This window comes from Arthroderma uncinatum (assembly GCF_011692745.1).
Source record: "Arthroderma uncinatum strain CBS 119779 chromosome Unknown scaffold1, whole genome shotgun sequence".
NCBI classification, from domain to species: Eukaryota; Fungi; Ascomycota; class Eurotiomycetes; order Onygenales; family Arthrodermataceae; genus Arthroderma; species Arthroderma uncinatum.
This window is the reverse complement of record NW_022983863.1, coordinates 3,230,080-3,253,737: the sequence shown is the minus strand read 5'-3', so window position 1 is coordinate 3,253,737 and position 23,658 is coordinate 3,230,080. Positions and strand designations below refer to the sequence as shown.

Genomic DNA, 23,658 nt, shown 5'->3' with positions numbered 1-23,658 from the left:
ATGGGGGATCAAGTTTGCAACATGGAAGCGGATATGCACACGGGCTATGTAAGCTTGTCCCATCATGGCAAAAGGAACTAGCTACTGAAGCTTTAGTGGGGTTTGTGTGGGAGGTAGCAAGGGAGAGAGGGAGAGCAGCTCGATCTAATCTGTGGTACGGTGTGGTACATCTTCATCTTTGCTTTTTACATCCTGCGCTGGTGTCTTGCCGTTTTGGGCAAAAGGTCCCCCCCTAGCCAAGCTGGTGATGTTGCTTCATCCATCCATTCAATCTGTTGACTAAGGGACGATGCTCACTAGATATCTCACTAGTAAATCGGCCATCGGTCATATGGCCTGCTAACGCTGGGCCTGGCGACGCTTTGAACCCTTCTTTCCCTTTGTTTGTCTGTTTCATGGGAAGGATGAACCATCAACATAGCTCCCCTGAGTTATAAGGGAGGGTGTTGCAAACGCCCATCCCAATCCCTCGGTCGAATTTGGCGAGCGTGCATGTGCTTTTCGCTACAATCGCTTCACAAGTCTAGAACCGAGAAGTTAATAATAGATTATTAAAGCCACAAGGATAGCACAACGATGCGGCGGGAGAATTGCGTTTCTGTATGTACGCAGTACGTCGAATGATGAACCGTGGGCCGTAGATCTGTGGAGAAAAGCCGCCATCAGCGGACTCTTCAAGCGATCATTTAGCCTGAAGTGAGGCAGACGAGATCTGAGCTGCGAGATAGACTGAGCCACAGGCAGCTAGCAAGTGATCTAAACCATCTCCTTCTGCGTACAGACTCAGCGCTGTGTCAGCAGCCATCCCACTGATCCGATCGCCTTTGCTACCGGATTCCGTACATCCGAGATATGGTGTAGCAGGAAGAGTCAGGTAGCAGATCGTGGCCCACTAAACACGACTAAACAGCCGTGGCCAGGGACACAGCAGGAGAAGTGGCTCAGTTAGCAATGCGGCAAGGGCTGCTGCAGCTTGGATATTGGGTCGAAACTCGGGCCTAACTAAACCCTGAGTCGAACTGCCACTTTGATACGGATACATTGTATATCCACAGCAACTGACGACTATGGTTTCTAGCCCTAACATAAGCCCTCTGCCAGACTCTGGTAGCGAGAAAACTGTCGCCTGTTCCTAATATCGTAGTCAGCGGGCGTATTAAATGCGACGTTGCTAAGCTTCCCGCCAGAATTTCACCGGCAGAGCACGGATAATGCCCGCCCATGGTAGAAGTTTAGGAGAGCTAAAACGCAGACTCAGAATGGAGATACCTATTCGGGAACCGATGGCAGACTTGTCCATGGCTTCACTCTTTCGACCGGCTCTTTGACTGGCTGCTTCAAAGGTCGTTTCGCCGCCTCTCGGGGATCCCCGTCGTCGGATTTTTTTCGCATTCTGCTCATGAATTGAGTTATCGACCGTCTGGGAAGACCTGTCTTGCTATCAGCTTTAAACCTCCGCCCATTTAAGAGTGTGGAAAGTGTAAAAAAAAGGAAAGACGAAAAGGGTAAAAAAGAACACCCCCAAGACAAGAAAAGAAAAAAGGAAAGAAAAAAAGAGGCTGGTGGTGGATGAAGTTTTAAATCAGCCTCGATGAGCTTCTCGTTGTCAAATTGGCATCAAGACTGGCTTTGCTCTAGCTTGCTCTGGCTTTGCTCTGGCTTGCTCTGGCTTTGCTCTGGCTTCGCTTTGGTTACGCCCTGCAATGCATGTTTATTCCAATATGGTAGCTGCATTCACCGGATCTACAGGCTGATACTTACGACACCGCTTGATATTCGCCCACGTCGTAAGTACTTAATTCCATTAATTAATCGGCTTGTGGACCGATGCTATCTTTGTATTTTGTGGAGTGATTTATATCGTTCTAGCCCTGGTAATATAGTTGACTTTTCACCACCTATAGTATGTCAGTTAATTCCATGCACATGTCAGAGCCAGGGCCGCCGTGCCTTTTTCTTTTTCTTTCCCTTTCTCTTTTCTCTTGCTCCCTTGCATGGGAGACGGGCTAGATGGACGAGCGGGATGCCGGACCAATATATCGTAAAAAGGGTCTCGACTTGAGCTGCCGGCGCTTTGATAGACGACAGGCCCTGTCTCGACCGCGAGCAGACGGCCTAGGACACGAGGGATATGTACGCTGCGCGCAAGAACGGGAGGCCCAGCTCGCGACCAATGCGACTCGCCGTGCCAGAGAAATCGAGATGGGTTGACAAGGGAGCCGGGGCTTCCACGATCGAGGTACCTGGGTTCTCTGCCTCCCTGGCGCGGGCTGGGAGGGAATTGACAGATGTGCTCCGTACCCCCATACCCATAATGCAAAGCCCATAGCTCGGTCGTAGCAAGCTATCGGTATCACATCCTCTACTCTTGCCGCAACATGCTGTGTAAGTATAGATGTAAGGGTTCAGTTCGGATCACAACTTTTCCATCAGACATATTCCCTCTCTCTCTCTTTTTCTTTCCTTTTCCCACCTCCCGCTCTGCTTTCTTTTTCAGAACTGATTTTCAGGGTCCAAGAGCGATTTAGAATATGCTTAGCAGCCATGCGAATATTCCCAAAGAAGCAGTTGGCTTTGGTTCGTGTGTGGATTTTGACTACGGAGATCGTGGGCCTCCGTAACTCCCCTCCCGCAAGACATGCAAAGCCCAAGCCCGCAAAGAGATCACCGATCGACGATGGAGTTAGCGTGTTCTCCATGGGCGGCCTTCTGGCTGGCTAAGACTCTTCTTTTCTTTTGCATCCCGTGCTACACTGCATGCTTACCCTGCCTTACTCCGTACATATTATTAGCTATTTAGCAATCGAGCGCGATTTCGTATCCTTATCTGTGGGTAAGTGGTAGCTGCGTTCGTTCGCACGGCGATTAATTTTATGGGCCTCCCGGGCTTTGAACAATTGATACCATTTGGTAGCCATCTTAGCGATGAATAGACGAGAGATGACAAGAGATGGATGACGATGCTGGGGACGGCAATCCCGATCGGCCTGCTTCCAATATTAGCATCGAGCAGTAGTGCATGTATAGTGGTAGAGATATAGATGGAGCAGATGGAGAATGGGGATAGAAGTCCGGAGCATGGGGAGTTATCTCGAACGTTCGTGAGCGAGAACGAAGCAAGCCAGCCCGCGGCACACGAAACACCGTCGTTGGCCTTTTGCAATATGACGAAATAGATCGAACGCCCTATTTGTTGACTCTCGGAAGATGTGAAACCCATCCTCTCAGCGTCCCCAGCAATCCATCTCTAACGAGCCCTCGTAACATCCACGTCCCCCTTGGTGGAGCCGGCGTTTCTCTCCCGCGCGCTCGATGCGACGTGACGTCATGCTCCTTCTCGCCGTGCAATAATATAGAGGCAGACATGCGATGTTAGGTCGAGACAAGGGCAAGGGTGGGAAGGTTAGGCTTTAGGGCTTGTTAGGTTTGCGTGTAGGTATGGATATTTATGCACGATCGGGAGAGATATAGACGAAGGGAAGGCCGGCGTCATTATCGGTGATGAATCCGGTGAATGAATGTACGAGTTCTAATGGTAGCCAGAGTATCTATGGTATCTATATTGGTAGTTATCGTATCTATGGTATCTATGGTATCTAGATTAGTATCTGTGGCATCTATGTTCTAGGCGTCTATTCTAGGCATACGTAGTGGACTGCGATCAATATGCGGGTAAGAAGGCCGGTGGACGATCAGATCGAATTCGCTAAGATGCATGCATATAGGTATCTACATATCGGCCGCTGTTTGAGCGTACGGAGTCGTGGTTCATCCCACGGTCCATCCATGCCTCCTGTGCACATCATGACGTCGGAGAACCTTCTCTCGATCACCTATCACCGGCGTATCGTCTATCTATAGTTCCTCAAAGGCCGAGCAGTAACTCATATCAGATCGTTGTACCGAGTCTATCTGATGGAGTCTAGTATATCAAGCGTGTACACGTGTATTTACCCCAATCTGCGAGCCTAGAGTGGCTGCATGGTCGATGTACTCTGGCCGCACAGAAATACGGACGATGGAGACTTCTTCACCCTCAGCCCGCTATCGACAAGGTCATGAACAAGGATGCTGCGGAGACACATGCTGGCCCCCTTTAGAAGTATAACTATATACCTGATGAGAAAAAATCCACCCCGTTAACTCTATCACGGCACATTAGGCTAACCAACTTACATCATCGTGCCGTCATTCTTCCGATGTTCATTTGCTGCTTGCTCGGGATAGTATCTCTGCCTAGGTTTTTTTTTTTTTTTTTTTTGTTCTTTCTTCCTTTTGCATATCTTCAATAAGTAGTTGACTATGGCGCTCTGTTGGATTTCTGGCCGGAGAAATTTCAAAACGATCTGAGATTCGGTTTGGCGCACGGTTAGCAGTGGAGAGAGGTCGAGCAGTAAAGAGTAAACAGTAGTAGCAAGCAATCAGGCAGTGCGTCAGCCACGGTGGTTAACGATCGATCGACGAAAAGGTGTGTTTGGGGAAAGGGGGAGAGCGATGGGTGTGGCAAAAGTCAGACAGCAGATTAACCGTTGGGGCTCTATTATCATCCATTATAGCATTAGTCCATCCAGGATGTAAAGGGTACCTTCGCAAGGAGAGTATCGTAGGGGACAAAACGGTCGTCCTATGACCAGGGATGCCCTTGTCCTTGTCCTGTCCTTGTCGTGCCCTTGCCTGCCCTTGCCTGCCACCAGGGATGTCTAACCCTTGCCGAGGCAGGAGCTAGAACTGCAGGGAGAATGGAAGGAAAAAAAGCGACCAGATGGCGTCAGGACCCCCACTGGCGAAAGTCCACAGTCCACCGCAGTCCACCGCGATGTCCACATCGACGCTATGGGCTCCTTGATCCAGCGTCATCATGCCCGCAATGGTTCGCCCGGGCTTCGACCCTGTGGCGCTCTCCGCACCTCCCTCCAGCCGTGAGGTAAAAAAGTAGACCAAGTAGGGTTGAGTAGGCCGAGTATGTGGCGTGTGGCAGTGCGAGGGAGGCCATTGGATTGTGTTTTTTGGGCGGTTCCTCTGGAGGGTACCATCTCCTCCGCGCACAAGAAGCGTAAATATGTATGTACAGAGTACAAGGAGAGGAAAAAGGAAAGGTGGCGAACCAGAGAGAGGGAAGAGGAGCCCATAGCGAGAGCAAAGGACGGGCGAGCGCATGATCGAGCCATCGAGCCATCGAGCCATTGATCCAAGAGACCGATCGTACTTCTTCTCGAGATGAAGAGAGAACCATTCGAGAACAATATATGTGCGAGGTTGTGCGACCCCGTCTTCCAGGGAGTTGTCTGTTGTTGTAAACTAGTAACTCTGTATCTCGGCCTTCGAGTGGGAAAGTATCGAGCGAGCTTGCAGGAATCGACATGCAGCTGGTACCCTGCTCCTCCGTCGATGTGATGTTGTCGTCGTCTTGTCGTTGAATACCAATATCAATATCACCCCTATCAAATCAACCCTATCAAATCGACTCAGGGGCCACCACCACCACCAACATCGCATCCTCACCACCACCACCACATCCTCAACATCAAATCTCATGAGTACAAGATACATCGAGCGGCGAAGAGCCAAGCTTCGATGCCCCGTCTGGCTCGGCCAATCATCCCCGAAGCAACCTGCCCTCCCTCCTGCCCCCGGTCTGGAATGATGGAGTTGATGGAGGGTGCAGCAAGCGGTCCCAGGGATCAGCGTCACTCTCTCACAAGAAGGAAAAAGGAACGTTCGGCTGGTGGATGCATCCTCGAAGCATAATGGTCGACCCCAGCAATCTGCTCTCCTGCTCTATATCGAACGAACGCAGGACGGAGCTCCGTCAATGACATAGCTGTGGCCCCACCAGTTGCTTTTTCCCGTCTATCGTCATCTCTTCTTTGCTTCTCTCTCTCTTGGGGGGAGCTCTCGACTTGATATTTATCAGACGGTTGCCGCCCCTGGGGAGCTTCCCTCTCGTAAACCCACCGACCAACAGCTTAGCTATATTAAACCGTGTCTCTCTCTGCCTTATCCTACCATCGGTACTGAACCCGGCTCTCTCGGCTGGCTCTGAACCCTGGCATATCCCAGACCCGTCGGCCACCGTCTTGCATTCAATCTCTCCTCCCTCTTGCAACCTCTTTTCAATTGCAATTGCTCTCGGGTTCTAGAGCTGGACTGCCTGCCGTCGTATCCTCTTTTCTCCTCTGCCCCCCCCCCCCCCCCCCCCCCCCCCTGGCCCTTACTTGCCGGGTGCTAAGGTTGGCCCAAAACGGCATCTACTTATCTGGCGGCCACTTTCTCCCTCCTGACTCTGGCCATCTTGAACGTAATATACATCTTTCTCTCTCTCTCTCTCTCTCTCTCTCTCTCTCTCCTCTCTCTCTCTCTCCTCTCTCTCTCTCCTCTCTCTTCTTCTTCTTCTTCTTCTTCTCTTCTTCTCTTCTTGTTGCTCTTGTTGCACTTGTTGCCGCTTCTATACCCGTACCGGCTCGCACCTTGATTGCCCCTCGAGAGGTGTCAGAGCCTGGCTGGCCAGCTCTTGCTGTCGAGGAATAAGGGGAAACGTTTCTTTGCTCAGTCTCTCATCGACCGTCATGTTCCGCAATCGGTACGTACTTGGTGAGAGAAGGAGTCGGGGTTAAGCGTCGAATACAATCATCATTTCTGTTCTTCACAGATAGCTCCTCAATTGGTTCAATACTGACTAGATCCTGCAGGAAAAGCTCCCAGAAGCCGAACGAGGCCTTCCTCGCCCAGTTCAAGCAGGATTTTCTCAAGACCAACACTTTTACCCGTCCGGCCATCCCTTCTCCCCAGCTTCCTGCTCAGCTATCCGGGGTGAAAAGCGCCAGCATGGGCCAGTCACTAGTTCACAGGTTGGTCATCGATTCACCCGCATGAAGGGGGCGTTGAGAGTCCAAGCAGTTCCTCTTTTTTTTTTCCTTCGATTTCACAAGGATTGATCATGGGTGGGGAGACTTGTTCTTTGCCTTGTTGAAGACCACCCTGCGTGCGTCGGAGAAAGCAGTTTGTAGCAAGGAAAAGAAGACTGACTGTCGTCCTTTTTCATAGAAACACACTGGACGCGCATGATCCGTCGAGAAACCACGATCTTCCCTGGGCGTCACTGTCCAACCAGGTCGGAATGGAGACCGGTCAGAGCATGTTCGGTCTCAGCGGCCAGAATCCCTTCTACGGTGCGGTTCCCGGTGCAATTGGAATGCATCAGGATATGAACAGCCCGCTCGACGACATGCTTAGCCCTCTGCTTCCCGCTGCAACGACCTCCGTTGACCCGTCGGTCATCTCAAACCAACCTATCAACATGACCAGTATGCAGCAGGCATACAGTCCACACATGGCAGCCGGGCAGTCCATGGCACAGCAGATGGGCGGTCAGCCCATGGGAGGAGATCACATCGATGCATACGGACAGCCACACACCTTTGCTCCCGCTGCCATGCTTCACAGAAACTCCGACCTGGGACCCCTAAGCCATGAAAACTCATTTGCACAGCTTCAGCTCCGTCGTGGATCGGCCGGGATGCTGACCGACCAGAAGCAACAACACCTCAAGGATCAGGAATTATACAATGAAGAGTATGTCATTACTTCATCACTTGATAATATACATTGACTAACATGGGAACTCCAGGTTTCGATTCCGTGCCGTACTTCGCGCGTCTACGGCGATGGTCAGAGACCCAGATGAAATCCCCATCACATATCTTAACAAGGGCCAGGCATATACTCTTACCATCTCGGACTCGGCCGCGATGAGTTCTCCCCGCCGCCCAACGAAATATCGCACCTACGTACGAGTGTCCTTTGAAGAGGAGGAGCAACGGTCAAAGCCTGCTGCCTGCTGGCAACTATGGCAAGAAGGCCGTGGGGCGAACGAGGCCCATCATCGCGACGGCAAACTCCTCGCAGTCGAACATGTCGACCCTAACCAGGGTGGCGATGGCGAGCTTCGCCATCAGCAGGTTCAGCTAGAACGTGAGAACTTTGACGGGTTCTCCGTGCTTTGGACCCCCAACAGGGCCAATGGCCGACACGAGTGCGCCATATCTGTGCGGTTCAACTTCTTGTCGACCGACTTCAGTCACTCCAAGGGCGTGAAGGGTATTCCTGTGAGACTCTGTGCCAAAACCCAGGTTGTCTCAGGCATTCCAGAGATCCCCATGCCGGAGTACGCGGAGGTGGCTTACTGCAAGGTCAAGCTCTTCCGTGATCACGGAGCGGAGCGAAAGCTCTCTAACGACGCCACGCATGTTAAGAAGCAGATGGAAAAGACTAAAAGCCAGCTCCTGCAGGCCGAAACAGGTTCCTCCAGTGGCGAGAAGAGGAAACGAAGCGGCTCGATCTCGTCGAGAGGAGGAAGCGGAAACAAGGTCAACAAGACCCCCAAATCAAAGAGGTCCTGGTCTCAGGGACAAGGCGACAAGCCACCGTTCGAAGATGACCTGCACGCAAAACTCCAGAGCTTTGTGGACATGTTCCATTCCATCCGACATGCCAGCGTCCTTAATATCAAGGGCGATCTTCAAGATGACCCGGACGCCTTCCCAGTGAAATTGGACATGTCGCTAGACAACAACATCACCGGATTGGACTGGGATCCATCCCAGGCGGCTGCCACTGACGGAGGTGTTTCCCACAGTTTCTCGCCAGCAAGCAGCCACCGCTCCCTCACCTCCTCGGGCCACTCGTATGATGTAAAGTCAGGCATGGTCCCCAACAGTGCGATGTTTGAAGACTCCCGCCATGGATCCGTTGATTGGTCTGGTCTGGTTTCCCACGACCCTGAGATTCAACAACACCTTAAGCACAACCAGACTTTGACCCATCCCGTCAAGATCCAGAGACAAGGCGCCAGCGATGCTGGTGATGGTTGGTTCGAGGCCATGGGCGTTGACCCAAACTACAACCCTCCATCAGACATAGTAGCTGTTCCAAGTAAGCTACCCATCCTCCTCCATTACCCCATCCATAAAGTTTTATACTAACATATTCTTGCTTCAGAGCACTGTTTCTACGTCAAGGCCCAGCAGAATGATGATAAGAAAACGGCAAACTACCACCACGCGATATACATTCAGCACCGCAACGCACAGGAGTTCACCGACGCTCTCGCTCGAAAATGGAAACTCAACCCAGCCAATGTCATTCAGACAATCCTGGTCCGTGACGGCGGAGTGAAGGTCATTGTCGATGATGATTTCGTCCAAGAGCTACCCGAGGGTAAAGACATGGTCGTCGAATTCCTCGAATCACGCGAAGAACCAGAGGACCCAAACATGGATGTCGACTCTCCCGTTTCTCCAGGAGCCGGAGGCGCCATCGAGATTCGATTGAAATTTTAATACACTACTTCCCGTCATTATCGGGTCGTAACAAAAAGCAAAGGACAAGGGAAAAACCACCAAAAAAAGAAAGAAAAAACACACACAAAGCTATCTACTGGGGGGCTTCTTTATTATTATCTTTCTTCAACTATGGAGGTGGCCATTTGTTGTCACCCTTCAGCTTATCTTCTGTTCTGCCAACCCTTCTTCCTTACCGGCACCCTCGTCGCTTGACCAGATATCACATAACGCTTTAATGCTTGTCCTTCAACTCGACGGTCTCGAGTTAACAAAAAATAATAACGAAAGAAAGCCAAGGGCTCATGGCGCAAACATCATAGACGGCTTTTTAACAAATCCGCGTTTCCAGGCGACTGATGTACTTGTGATTGAGAAAAAAAGGGCTGCTATTTGATTTGATTCTTTACTTATTTTTCCCTCCCTGTTCTAATTCCTGCTTATTGCTTCCTCTTGGCCGCTTTCCATGGTAGCTCCTACCGATTTCTTGCTTCCTCGATTACCCCCTTTTGCACGGCCGGGTCAGGCCTTAAAAAAAGATCTCATCGGCTTAGCGAAAGAGTATGGCTCCAGGGAGGGAGAGGCCTTTTGCTACCTCTCCCGTTAATCACGACTACGACGAATCTCTTTTGTATACGGTGGACACGGGTGGATAGGTTTTCTTTCTTCTTTTATCTGGTTTGCTTTTCTTTTTTTTTTTTTTTTTTGGTTGTACTTGCTTGGGCTTCTTTTCAATTGTTTCTGATCCTTTCTCTATTTCTGCCTTGACTTTGACGGCCGTGTTTCGATGGTTATTTCTCTTCCTTTCTTTTTTTCTCTTTTCTTTTTGGATACGCGCTTAATTCTACTGGTAATTCTTCCTTTCGATGTTTATATTTTAAGTTTTTGTGCTTTTTTTTATTTCTTTACCAAAAACCCTATTTATTGTAGTCTTAGTCAGTACTTAGGGATACAGCCTCTTCTGAAGTAGTGAGAGATTAATGAAGTTGTAATCTTTTACACCATCATTTCCCTTGTAAGAATCAGCAGCCACGCAATAGAAAGAAATCACACATTCTACTAACTTCCGCTAATATCCGCCAAGCCTGCACGTTTCTGCTGTTTGTGGCAAATTATATGCACACATAAGAATTTTCATTTTTTTCTGTTGAGACCAGTAGAAAGAGTACTTTCTTTTTCCCACCGTGCCTTCTACCCGTAAAAGGGAAACGGTAAGTAGCCCAAGTAGCAAAAGCAAATTGTAAAGAAGATTTCCATGGATTTTCGCCATGATATCATCCGATCCAGGGATCAAGCATGTAAGCTGTATGTCTGGTCTGGGAAAACGTCATCCCATGAACCTTCCCCTCCCTCTACGTTTTGCATTTCAGCCTATCCGAAGTTTCCGCTCCAGCAGAAGGTTCGTCATGCATAGGAGTTCCTGCTCCTCGGAGATGCCGCAACTTGTCACTGGGATATCCCGTTTGTGAGCCTTGAATGTAGAGTTGACGCCTGCATATCTATATAAAACTTAGTGGGAGGCTATGATGACACTCAAGGCATACACAGGGATATAGATGCCAGCACATAGGGAGACTATCAGAGACTTGTGGAAGCCTTCTCGAAGACCAGACTTTCATGCACAATGACGTTGATGTGCAGTGTTAGCGCCCTTTTCTTCACGTGGGTGTGGATTTGTCTGTGGGGGTTAGCGTAGAACGTTAATTTTAACCTCCCGTTGCTTGGCTACTTTATATCAAATTGAAGATAGGAGCATAGGAGAGATGAACCGTTTGTTTTGTAGTTTATATGTTTATGTGGTTGTTCACTGCATGTCTACCCTGGTTGGGGGTGGAAGGATGTGATGGGGATGCTTGGATGAAGCAATTGGACCTGTGAAGGGAAGGCTAAGATACATTCCAAAGGACTGCATTGTAGGAAATGAAACAGTACATAAAGGGCCTCCTGGGGCTCCTAAGACTTCTTCTTGATAGCAGCTTTGTAGCTTGTAGTAGATATCCCACGGTATGTTGACCTCCAGACTGCTTGATGCAGCTGGCAACGGCCTCGAGACGCGGCTGGAAGACAGACCAGGCTGGCATCTGGGACCTCGAAGCGAGCTGGCTGGTGAACACTGCTCGTAGCCGAACCCTCGCACACATCCAGATGCTCAACCGACATCAGAAATCTCTTCATTAGGGCGGGAAACTCTGCTAGTAAGACGCAGGACGCTCGCAGCAGACCAGCCCTCCTTGCCCGTTCGGGTATAGCCCCTCGCTCGCTTGTCCTGTTGCTGGGTAACCCTCTACCGCACTATAAAAACCCCCTCCCCCTCCTGTTTTCTTCTTCTTCTCTTCCTCTCTCTCTCTCTCCTCTTCTTCCTCACCAGCACACTCATCACGATCGTTCTCTTCAGCTCGTTCTCATCTCTCGTTCTCAAGTCATCAAGCCATCAAGCCTTCGTGCTATCCCTTCGTTATCCATCTACCTGTCACGTCTTCGTTGACTCGTCCTCCGCAATCAAAATGATTGTTTCCACCAAGCTCATCATGGCCGTTCTGGCTTACGATGCCGCTCTCGCAGTTGCTGGTAAGTGGTATCATCTTTCATATATCCCCTGCAAGATCCTCACTGCCATGCTTGACACGTTTTTTCCACGGCTTCAGCTTGTGCTGGATACCACCGAAGACGTGTCATTGCATATTCGACTCGCCAGATAACTGACTGTCTCCTATCAACAGCGGCTCCAAACGCCTTCAATGCAGGTGTTGGTAAGTACAAGCATCGATGATATCCCATCTTGCATCACATCCCATTTCCTGTCTTGTTGATGAAGCAACTCTAACGTTTGTCATGTCAGCCAACGTCGATGTCAACAACATCGTTGAGCGTGATGGTAAGCCTATTCGAGCCCCCTATCCTCCTGCCTCAAGTAAAAAACGCGTCCAAGAAAGTCGTTTTCTTGCTAACTGGCATCTTAGTTGCAATGACCGTTACCGTCACCATGACTGACTGCGGTCCTGCATCCACTCCTTCGACTCCAGCTGTCCCAGCTTCCTCTGTCACCTCTGTCAGTGCCAGTGTCCCAGAGGCTCCAACCACCACTCCAGCTGGCTCGACTGAGGTTCCACCTTCTACCGAAGTCCCAACTCATGGCTCTACCACCGAAGTCCCAACTTCTGCCATGTCCACTCCCATGGTCTCCGAGTCTAGCTCTTCCATCAAGACTCACACTTCGGCTACCCGTGAGACCACTCATGTTTCTTCCGGTACTGCCACTCAGACTGTGGCTAAGCCTACCCCATCCGCCATGGCATCTCGTCACGTCGGATACCACGCTGCCTTGGCTGGTATCCTCGGAGCTGCTATCTTTGCGGCGTTGTAAACCAGTCCAGAAGATTAGGATGGCAATTTGTTCGTCTTGTGTTCTCAACGATCCCCTCTTTATGAAACACACATGTCAAACTCGAACTGATGTCCCGTCTTCAAAGCATGTATCCACCCTCAGTGTTTACATCTCTTCTGACTTCTTTCTTCTCTTTCTTTATCTGTGATCATGATCCTCGGCGGCGATTTGACGAAGTTAATGTTTTTCAAGACTGGTCTGCAATGTAATGTTGATGATGGAATGAGGCGGCCTTTTCTTGACGGTTTATCAAAAGGATCTTTAGTTAGCAAAAATTAGGGGAGTCTGGTCTAGCCATTCTTTCAGTACCTACCGACAACAAATCAAATGGACTAACTCTCATATCTGCCTTGCTCCTTACTTATACTCCTCATTCGGACTCTGGGTATAGATGGCACGCAGCCTTGTTGATATTGATATGATGAGCTAAGGGTAACAACTCTGCTGGGGCGCGGAGCCGAGCCACACAAATACAAATGTCGTAAACACGCCCTCGACACGCTGACAACTTACCTCTACAGACGAAGAAAAATGAAACATATCGCTCTCCAAAAACACAAATATGAATATGTACCGAAGCCGAACTGCTCCAATTAATGTGCTCAAGGCATAATTATCCAAATTCTCTCCGTATACGTAGCAAAACAAAGCCGGAGGCTGGGTATTAAAAAATGGGTATAATCACGTGATCAAAAATATTAATGCAGTTGTGATGCTGTTTTTTTCTTTTCTTTTCTTTTTTTTGGCTTTTCGTATTTTATTCCTATCATTTCATTAAGTGGTGGCCTCGAGGGAGCTGGCACAGATTCGGCATCCATCTCCTATTTTATCTCGCAAAAGTCTAGCATTGGTAACTTTGAGGCCGACGGTGCGAGAGAGTATTGATGACTGCATGGAGGATGGCTGGTAGTGAAGTCTCGGTAAAGGTGAATCCTGCTCCTGTGACTCCTCCTGTGCTTCGGGTGTTGATTGACCATGAAGGTGAGATAGGTGATATATATGCCCACAAGCGAACACGACAATGGTTTCCGTTTCTATAAAGTGTTTGAGGATCGTTAGAACTTCCAGGAGACGAAATAGATATTGTATGCCTTGTGTGGCGGAAAATATTTACCTTGTTCAACAAATGAATTCTTACATCCCGCGCATTTACCTGGCGGAATGATTTTTGATTCCCTCTTTTGCTTTTCATCGATTGTTTCACCATTTGCACCCAGCTGAATATCGGTGTCCTGACCTTCGGCGCCTTCCACACCATCTGTTTCATCGTGGACAATATCAAATTTCATTCCTTGCCGTTGGCCTTTGCGTAAGGTGGCCATACGAATAGCCACTTCTCCTGCTAACACTTTTGCCACTCCCTGACTTATGCTAGCTTGGATATCGTGCTCGCGAATCATTCTGGTAAGTCCTTCTCGCAGGCCTTCGATCTCAAGTCCACTTGGTATTCTCCTAACAAATTTTATAGGATCGATTGCCGTGCTTGCCTCTGTGAGTAATGCGCGAATATACTGCGGCTTGTCCATTGAGTATGATAACAAGTCATCCCAGAGATCCGGGTCATCCTGAGATTTGGCAAAGGAGATGGCGTGCGAAATATCCTTCAGACTAGAGAGAATAAGATGAAGAGCTCGTTTCGTTTGTCCAGTTTTGGAAAAGAGGTAAATAAGTTCCGGCGTGAAATTTCGACTTTCACAGATGGAACATGCAGTGTCGTACGAATACGATGTGCTGGATTGCAAGAATTCCATGAGTAAAGGACGATCGTAGTTTGCAAATAGTTCAACGACTGTATCTGCAAACCCATCGATCAATACCCTCCCTTCGTCTGCAACTAGTTTACCTGCCTCTGCGTCGGTCCTGTGGTGCCCGCGTGCTCTGATACTAGGTTTATCTCCCTCCTTAGACACAAAGTCCCCTCTCCAGAGAGCACGAAGGTAGAAGTATAGGAAAAGGCCCAGATCCGCTTCTTGTAGTTGTGATACTACAATCTCAGGATGAACGATCCCGTTGGCTGCCTCACGTACAAGGAGCTTGATAGGTTCCGATGTAGCTTCTTCTAGCTCAGACGTGGGGGTGGTCTTAATTCGACTTTTTGACACTCGAAGCAAAATAAAGCCAGGTATGTCTTCGGAAATAGAGTCCAGCAGATGGTACTCTCGTATCAAGTTCATGACCGCATCCCCGTCCTGAAGCCTAATATAGCATCGTAAGGCTTCGCGGTAATGCCCTCCAACTAAGAATAGCTTAGCAAGGCAGTTTAGGAGACTTCGCCAGTCTTCCGTCCCTTCCTTCATAGAACTAAGCTGGTCTTGTATGGCTGCAGTAACGCTATCAGTTTCGAAAAGATTGGATGGCCAGAGCTCTATTAGCTCATTGAACCTGGCCCGATCACGAGAGACATAGTGCCCAAGTATAACCTCATATACAAATGATGGCAATGGAGGTTCGATATCAATCGGCACATGGGGAGTGATTTCGTCAAACTTTCCCTTTCGTGCGAAAACACAGATCCAATGATCCCAAGCTGCACTAGACTGAAGGACTTTGCTACAGGTATTTCCTGCCTTTTCCCATTCTCCTTGGTTAACTAGCTGCTTCAGCCACAATTCGCCAATTCGGTGCTTTTCCCTCTCTAACTTTGAATTACTGGAGGGGCCAGTAGACTTGATGGATGAGTTATCGAGAATGGGTCGTGGAACAGGGCCTGGCGCACTCGGGGTCGGAGTTCCTGGCGGGCTTACCTCTGCCTCGCCTGAAGCTACACCAAAAGCTTCTGGGTTTTGTTCTAGTAGCTCCCAAGCTTCTTCATATCGATCATGAGAATCAAGCCACGCCAGCCTATCCTCGAAGCCCCTTTTGACAGCGATTATACAATCGTAAGGGCTATGGACAAAGATCCTGACCCCCAGAGTAGCAGCTAGCTCGATCTCTTTGTTGTATTTTCCGTCATGAAGTAGGCCGGTATATTCAGCTGATCCGATCGCCTGAAAACTGGATCCTCTATCAGCACTGCTAGCCATGCTGCGAGTGCTAGTACCGGAACCAAAGAGCCGCTTTGGGTAAAGTGTGGCATCAATAAGCCCGGACGTGATCAATTCTAGAGCTCCCCGTTGGCTAGATGAGGCAATGCGGCTTATCGGAAGTGTATCAAGGTGGTAGTCGGAAGCGGAGAGGTTTTCATAATTCCTAACAGTCAAGATGTCGCCGCTAAGTTCTTCTTCAGTTTCAATATCTATAAGGCGTAGTTCAGGTTGTAGACCATTCTGCCTTCGTCGAATTCCGCGAGCAGGGCCAGCCTGCTTCGATGGTGTTCCAGGCTCGTCGGCTTCGGGTATGATATATGACAAAACAAGCAATAAATTTTGGGTATATAGCGAAACGCCAGATATGATACAATCGGTTCGTAGTCTGCGACAATGTTAGAATCACTGGCATCATGTCAGGGTAATGGAAAACGGACTTAGTAGTAATTTCAGCAGAGGCAATCCTCTTCTTTCCAATACCCGTTGATTGGTCACCGCGAGACACCTTTATAATCCAGATGGTCCCTCCCCAACCGACAAGGAGTTTTTCAGGGTCATTATCTTTTAGGCGCTGTGATTGAGTAACAGGTTCGCCCTCTTGTACACCAGCTGCATCATCGCGTTCTAGTGAATCCTCATCAATCCATACAACCCTGGGCTTCCATACTCCGGCCATTTCATCCCAGATTTGTGACCGTGGCCGGTCAGTATGGCCAAACCGCTCCCAAGCATGTTCTACCTCTGCCTGTTCCAAGTGCAGGTGGGATCGCATTATCTTTATACCCTCCTCATTTACCCAGGCAACGTATTTCCCAGATCTCGACCATTTGATGGAACTAATCGCTCCTTCTCCGCTATGCAACACTCTGTCTTTTCCATTGTTTCCCCCAAGACCTAGAGATCCAAACCAGCCTGTGGGACTAGCAGCCCCTAGTGACGCGTTCGAGCTCGCTCCAACACGACCACCAACGGTAAGAACTAGATTTCCGGATTTTCCTCCCGAAATATAAGTCCTATCACTTTTGTATTCGGGTGATAATGCGACCGCGCTAACTGGCCTTCCAAAGTTACGGAGGGTCACATCCTTTGGGTCAACTAGCGATGCAACGCAAACGTTTCCGTCCATAGAAGAGGTCGCAATATATATCGAGTTTGACGGTGTGGGTAGGATTACGTTATGTTGCTGTGGTTTAGAGCCATTCGGGCTTTCAGATATAGACGCCCCAGATCCACCAGTCTGCACTATGGGTGCGAAATCGGCTTTTGAGGGTGCAGGCGGCGGGAACGGGGAGATCGAGATAGAGTCGACACTTGCTGAATGAGCGTGATAAACTCGAAGGCGTTGAAAGAATGGTACGGAGTAAACATGCTACAAGTCATCAGTTGGGTCAAATGCGAATATGAAAGAACATGACCTGCATACAATGTTTCCGTTATGGGTTCCAACAATCTACAGAACTCTTAGTTAAACCTGCTTCTAAAGCTAAGTGGTAGTATCGTCGTATAGCATACCATTTTATTCCCGGCAGTCATGAAGGTGCTTGTGGCATCCTTGTTGCGATAGAGCGGGCCGAGGACAGGTGTAATCGGGGCGAATTTGAGTCGTGGTTCCTCATCTTCCATGTCATCTTCATCCTCTTCTTCCTCCTCGTCATCATCTTCATCTTCCTCTTCCTCTTCACCTTCCTCGCTCATGACTTCATCTTTCGGGGTATCTGTGATTGTTGCGTCGGCGGTCGTCGTCCCTGTATGCGTCTTCCGTTTACCGCTCCTCGCTTCGCTGGGGCCCGCGGCCTCCATCCCGCCGGGATTATATCTTATCTAACAAGGCGCCAGTGCGAATGAAAGCTGGCATGGCATGCGCTGAGGAAACCTGGAATCCGGGGTTGGAGGAAGTAGAAGCAAGGCAAGCTCCCGAAGCGGCATTTGGGAAGCTTACCGGATGATTAGTAACGCCGACGCCCCGGCATCTTTTTATTTGATATCGATCAAGGAACAAGTTATGTACACCATCTTCAGAGCTGTGTATAACGGCCTTTGTTAGAACCCTTTGGAGCCGCCGCGACGCTTGAAGGCTGGTATGCATCTGATACCGCGATTCACGGGCTAATTACCCTTCCATACGCTTACTTTCGTAGCAGTTATGTTCCTTCGTCGACTTTTATCCGCGCCTAGAGAATGTGCCTTGCTCAAGAAGCCCAGTCATAGGAATATCTATACTGCGCCTTTCAGCAGACCTCTTGGTGCCGCCTTGGGTCGCAATGCCTTCCACTCCTCCAATGGAAAGTTTGAACAGCAAATTGCATCCCCAGATGTAGGGAAACCGGTACAGCAGGGCAAGTCAGGGTCGCCCAGGGGAATGCGGATATCTCGATCCCCGGCCGGGAAGACTTCCTTACGGCGTGCAGCTGTTGAAGCGCAAATATCGAAAGATGTCAGGCGACAACCGACGTCACCGGAAGTACTCTCGCCTGAGCCAAAGGTTAGCAAATTCGGAGTTGGTCATCCCGATCGAAAATAGCCTCAGTAGTTAACCTCTTCAATTCGTCACAGACTGTCACCGCATATGCTGTTGCCGAGCGGTTCGATATCGCCAAAGTTATGGAAATACTCCTAGCGAAAGGATACGAACCCGATCCCCTCGAAACCGGGCTCTACCCGCAAGTCATCCACATTCAAGTCCCTCTTGATTCGATTCGACGGACAACAAGCTTGGCATCCTCAGATCTACCTTCTGAGGAGGTTGGGGATATATTTATATTCCCTTCTGGGACCCTCGTGTCGTGGTCCCTTCCCGAGACGTTTGCGTCATACCTAGCAACGACCGTGCTATTACCGGCAGCTGAAAATCCGCACATAGAACGAATGGAGACGGAAGATCTCGATTATATAGAGGATCCCCAGAAAGACAACAGTTTTATGAAGGGCGATGTAATAATCCTTGGAACAAAACCTAGCGCCGAGGACCAGAGGTTGCTAGATAGCAAGCCCGCGAATCGACCGTCGGTTGACACGGCACTCACAAAAATCGCATTCTCCTCGGGCCTTGCACGAAGTACAAAGCTGGCCGTATTGGAGAGCCTGCTACTAAACTACTTTGACTCCACGCGAAATATACCCACACAGCTATCGAAGGGATCTCGCCTGCCGTACACACGAAGTTTCATATTACGAAAGACCGGACAACTACTCAGTCTACGAGCACAGTTAAACCTTTACTCGGAATTGACAGACTCCTTGCCGGATATCTTTTGGGATAGCAGACACGAACTTGGATTGGAAGGAAATTACGACCAGGTTGGAAAAGCTCTTGATGTTGGAATTAGGATCAAGGTATTGAACGAGAAAATGGACTATGCGCAAGAGATTGCAAGTGTCCTGCGCGAGAGATTGAGTGAGACCCACGGACTCCGGTTAGAATGGACGATCATTCTTTTGATTGCTGTGGAGGTTTGCTTCGAAGTTTTAAGACTCTGGAAGGAGAGAAAACAAGAACTAGCGGCTGCTGCAAATGAAAAGGAGGAGAGACTTGTTGATGAGAAATCTCCCTCTGTTTAACCTCTCCCTTCTTCATTTTGATTTTTTATTCCCCTTCAGCCGATATGGCCGACACTGCTATTGAACATTTGCTACACCCCCACTTCATCATTGTACAGATACCACTTGATTTTACGCGCTGTTCAGATAGAATAACGGATATATACAGCTATATGCTTATATACGGGTTCTATATTATGACTAGATTTATAAAACGTTCCCACCTGAGCGAAGATCTCGACCCTTTTGGCTTAGGGGATATCTGCAAAATGTGACAGCGGTTTTCAGAGCCCAAGCCTACCCATGTCCTCTATGTTTAAATTACAAAAGGATGATGAGCCTTACAGTAGACCACGCTGTTACCAGGACTGATGGATAAAAAAAGTGCAATGGTTCGACAATTATCATACAACTTTGCGCGTTAAAAACATCCCAAAAAAAAGTCATTCAAAATTGAGACCAGCTGAAAATTTGACATCGAAATCGTTATGATAAGACAAGGGAAAACAAAAGGATATCTATAAAACTTCAACCTGGAAAACTGGACACTCCACATACACCATATCGCCGCGGTGCCTTGCAAAATCAATAGACGGGAAAACGTGCAACATCAGAGACAAAAACAAAAAGGGAAGCGGAGGTTATTCGGAAGCACATATTATTATTTCAGCTCGGTCGTGAATGAATCAAAGAAAGCATCAGTATTTGGTGATAGTGAAAGCGGGAAATAGTCATTGTCGAGATTGGCGCCTTCTCCATTTAATTGGCTCAGGAATATGTCATCATCATATTGCGATGAGCCAGATTCGGAGATGCCTGTGGTTGACTGAGGTCCCAAGGGAGGAAGTTGGTCCGGATCGAATGTTGACGTGCTTGCTTGGCTTGAGAATACATCGTCGAAGTCGTTGCCGCTTGATGCTTCAGTGAGGGTTGACCCTGCATTAGCTGGCCATAAAGTGCGGCATGGCGACCCTGTCAGGTCTCTCTTGCTTTCACGTTTGACAGGGGTTGGAGATCCACAGTCAAGGGGTGGGAGCTCCAGGATCTCTTCAGGGATGTCGGCGAGGTATCGTTTCGAGGGAGATAGGCAAAGTCGGTTTTCTTCGGGTTCTTGAGACGTTGAATAATAGCTACGGGCTGGGGAGCCGATGTTGCCGGTACTGTAGCTGGGTGATGCGGGAGGCGTGAATGTGAAAACATCAGGAGGCAAAGCAATCGAGTCCATATCGAGGAATAGCATTTCCTTAGCAGGACTATGTTCTCTAGTGCTTGGGGCATCGTAGCTGTCGCTTTCGGGTGATGGTGCAGATGAAGATGAACTCGACGAAGAGTCTTGGACAGGCGGGCTAGGCGCCTTCTTCCTCTCTCGTTGTCTTGCTCTGGTTGCCTTTTCCCGTCTCTCTTCAAATTTAGGCCGATCCTTCCTAGGTCTCCCACGTCGTTCTGCTCTCCTTACGGCACCCACAAATGCACCGCTGCACATCCCGCGTTGCTTATGTCTTGTTAAAGCATCATGTCGTGCAAAACTGTTTCCACAATCGCAGGGGTATGGCTTAACGCCAGTGTGGATTTTAGCGTGTCTCTTTAGGTCATGTCCTCGAACGAAGCTCTTGTTGCAGTGATTACATTTAAACTGCCTGTCGCCAAGGTGTGTTTGGACATGCGACTTGATATTTTCTTTTCGTCCAAACCTCTTCATGCAGCCGTCAAAGGTGCATACCCACTTATTGTCTGCTGGGTCGGGACCTTCAATATAGCCGCATATATCCTCAAGAGTAACCCCTGTTTCCTCTAGGGACGCATCGATACTGGCGTCGAGTTTGAGATCAGCTATTGTGACGACACGAGGTGCTAACGCCGCTTTTATAGGAGACGAACACCCGCTAGCGGAACCAGTCCTGGGTCTCGTTGGTAGAAGGGTAGCCGGAGCCGGAGTTGGAGCTGCAGCTGGAGCAATTGGAACCTTTTTCCCTCGTCTGACAGCGAGTTCTGATGTATGTTGTTTGGGGAGCTCGTGGAGGGACGAGAAGGAGGTCATGATTGGTGATGGGAGGTCACCTAAGGTGAATGGGTCTGAATTCTCAGCATGATGGAAGGTGAGGTCGGTAAAGATGTCATCGTCTGTCCTGGACAACTTAGAATCAAAATGCTCAGGCAGCTGAAATAGCGGTGCATCTTGAAATGGTGGAATATCTTGCTGAGAATAATAGCCGTCTGCGGGTCCCTGGGACGATTTTGCTCGTTGCATTGGCTCAACATTTCGAGGGAGTAGAGGTGGGGGAGCCTTTTTGGTGGGAGATGAATGCGCAGTTCGGCAGTTCCTCGGCGGGATGACCGCTGATTTCCAACAAGGTGTTGTTGCAGGAGTTAACAGGAAGGATTCTTCTTGTACGTGAAATCGTTAGCCGTGCTCTAAATAAACGAGAGAATGGCAACTTACCATTATCAGTCTGGTGGATTGGTGTTCGTGGCCGCAGACTCTCTGAAGCGTTATTGATGTTGTAGTCTCCGATATCTAGCCATCGGGACCAGTCAAACGCCTCCTGTCCATATATCGATGCATTCTGCTGGTGCCGTGCAACACCTTGATCGAGACTCAGGCCTCTGCGGTGTAAAGCCCGCCCACCAGGTGGTGCTGGTGCAATAGGCCTTGGGGCTAAGTGCCTGTTGAAGGAAGGCGGGACATGTCTGTCCCTTGCATTCTCAGGCTCAGGTGGAAAGGTGAAGCTTTGCAACATTGCTAAAGCTCTGCTGGATGTCTGCTAGAAGAACGAACTATGGTCAAATAGCTTTGATCTAGTCTGGGTCGAGTACAGTTACCGCAGCACAGTCGAATGTCAAGCGAAGTTCATTGCCTCTGAGGGCGTCTCTAGCTTGTATTCAACAATGAGACGGAGCCGGTGAATATCCCAGCGCGAGGACCTTTAACGATGAAGGTGGTATTTTGAGATGAAAACGGTTTGCGAATGAGCTGAGCTGGCTATATACTCTGAGCCAGGAACTGGTAGAAAGGGCGGTGACAAACAAGTCGAGTTTAAGAGCGGGCGCTCAATGGCTTTTTGGTGAAAAAGTAATATATGGATAGGCTGCCCTAGGTGATGGGCGATGACATGCTCTTCCGCTGGCTGGCAAAGGGTCCAAGGCCTGATAGAAGGTCGAAAAGGCCGTCGAGGAAGTAAATACAGCGCGTCGGCCAGGCAACGCCCGATCTGAACTAGCGCAATAACCTAATCGGTGACTTATGTAATAGTAGTCACCTGATATAGATCTGGTCACATGATCCACACTCGCGAAAATTAAATTCGAACATTTAAAGATTCAACGAGGAGAGAGCTTTCTTCTCCCCGCCACCATTTGCATATTGAAAGGTTGAGGAAGACAACTTGTCTAGGTACGTTGGGACACTGCACTGCTTTCTACGGCACTGCTTTCTGCAGAGCTCCTTTTTCCCGCTTGGTATTATACCGCTGCTGGCAAGGAAATATAACTAACCAACGTCGTTTATCAGGCCTTTCGTCAAGATGCAAATTTTCGTCAAGACCCTCACGGGTAAGACTATCACCCTTGAGGTGGAGTCATCCGATACCATTGACAATGTCAAGACAAAGATTCAGGGTGAGCACCGGCCGAAATATACTAGCAATTGAGGGAGAGGGGTCATTTCTAACGTATCTATAGACAAGGAAGGAATTCCCCCAGACCAACAGCGTCTGATCTTCGCCGGAAAGCAGCTCGAGGACGGCCGTACCCTTTCGGACTACAACATCCAGAAGGAGTCCACTCTCCATCTCGTGCTGAGACTCCGTGGTGGTGGTAAGAAGCGCAAGAAGAAGAACTACACCACCCCAAAGAAGATCAAGCACAAGCGCAAGAAGACCAAGCTCGCTGTGCTCAAGTACTACAAGGTTGATGGTGATGGCAAGATCGAGCGCCTGAGACGCGAGTGCCCTACCCCCGAGGTGAGTTCAACCAACATGCAACCATCTATATACCTCCGTGGTCACGGTGGCTAATTTGAAAATCCTTTAGTGTGGCGCTGGTATCTTCATGGCCGCTATGCACAACCGTCAATACTGTGGCAAGTGCCATCTCACCTACGTCTTCGATGAGTCCAAATAGATTTAAGGCTAGTCATCGACAGTAGTGTGCCTCGAATGATAGGATTGTACGAGCCGTTAAAAATGCTGCTGGTGGTGTCAGATGTGGATGGTTGCCATCTCGAATCGATATATTCTCGGTAGCTAGGCTAGATTCATGAACATCAATGAAAGGATATGAACTTTGTCAAAATTGATCATCCATTCGAGGGTGTAAAATATCTAAACGAGTGACACGAACTGTATATGCACAGATATAAACATATAACTACATC

General features: G+C 49.1%; 6 protein-coding genes across 6 annotated transcripts; 4 read left to right on the top strand and 2 right to left on the bottom strand.

Moving 5' to 3' along the window:
- Positions 1 to 7,117: 7,117 nt before the first annotated feature.
- On the top strand, positions 7,118 to 9,338 carry GIQ15_00985 (uncharacterized protein; the record flags this gene model as incomplete). The annotated part of the gene is made up of 3 exons (XM_033548402.1): positions 7,118 to 7,572; positions 7,628 to 8,931; positions 8,998 to 9,338. The coding sequence occupies 3 exons, from the start codon at positions 7,118 to 7,120 to the stop codon at positions 9,336 to 9,338; spliced, it is 2,100 nt and encodes a 699-aa protein (XP_033409353.1).
- A 2,504-nt stretch (positions 9,339 to 11,842) lies between these two features.
- On the top strand, positions 11,843 to 12,702 carry GIQ15_00984 (uncharacterized protein; the record flags this gene model as incomplete). Its single annotated transcript, XM_033548401.1, has 4 exons — positions 11,843 to 11,906; positions 12,059 to 12,088; positions 12,178 to 12,213; positions 12,299 to 12,702. The coding sequence occupies 4 exons, from the start codon at positions 11,843 to 11,845 to the stop codon at positions 12,700 to 12,702; spliced, it is 534 nt and encodes a 177-aa protein (XP_033409352.1).
- Positions 12,703 to 13,778: 1,076 nt separating this feature from the next.
- Positions 13,779 to 17,264, bottom strand: GIQ15_00983 (vacuolar assembly protein; the record flags this gene model as incomplete). Its single annotated transcript, XM_033548400.1, has 4 exons — positions 13,779 to 16,134; positions 16,187 to 17,118; positions 17,173 to 17,199; positions 17,262 to 17,264. The coding sequence occupies 4 exons, from the start codon at positions 17,262 to 17,264 to the stop codon at positions 13,779 to 13,781; spliced, it is 3,318 nt and encodes a 1,105-aa protein (XP_033409351.1).
- A 628-nt stretch (positions 17,265 to 17,892) lies between these two features.
- Positions 17,893 to 19,307, top strand: GIQ15_00982 (uncharacterized protein; the record flags this gene model as incomplete). The annotated part of the gene is made up of 2 exons (XM_033548399.1): positions 17,893 to 18,231; positions 18,303 to 19,307. 2 exons carry the CDS (start codon positions 17,893 to 17,895, stop codon positions 19,305 to 19,307), a joined length of 1,344 nt encoding a protein of 447 aa, XP_033409350.1.
- A 640-nt stretch (positions 19,308 to 19,947) lies between these two features.
- On the bottom strand, positions 19,948 to 22,024 carry GIQ15_00981 (uncharacterized protein; the record flags this gene model as incomplete). The annotated part of the gene is made up of 3 exons (XM_033548398.1): positions 19,948 to 20,778; positions 21,007 to 21,671; positions 21,727 to 22,024. The coding sequence occupies 3 exons, from the start codon at positions 22,022 to 22,024 to the stop codon at positions 19,948 to 19,950; spliced, it is 1,794 nt and encodes a 597-aa protein (XP_033409349.1).
- Positions 22,025 to 22,384: 360 nt separating this feature from the next.
- GIQ15_00980 (ubiquitin-40S ribosomal protein S31 fusion protein) lies at positions 22,385 to 23,405 on the top strand (the record flags this gene model as incomplete). Its single annotated transcript, XM_033548397.1, has 3 exons — positions 22,385 to 22,421; positions 22,965 to 23,245; positions 23,316 to 23,405. The coding sequence occupies 3 exons, from the start codon at positions 22,385 to 22,387 to the stop codon at positions 23,403 to 23,405; spliced, it is 408 nt and encodes a 135-aa protein (XP_033409348.1).
- Positions 23,406 to 23,658: the final 253 nt, after the last annotated feature.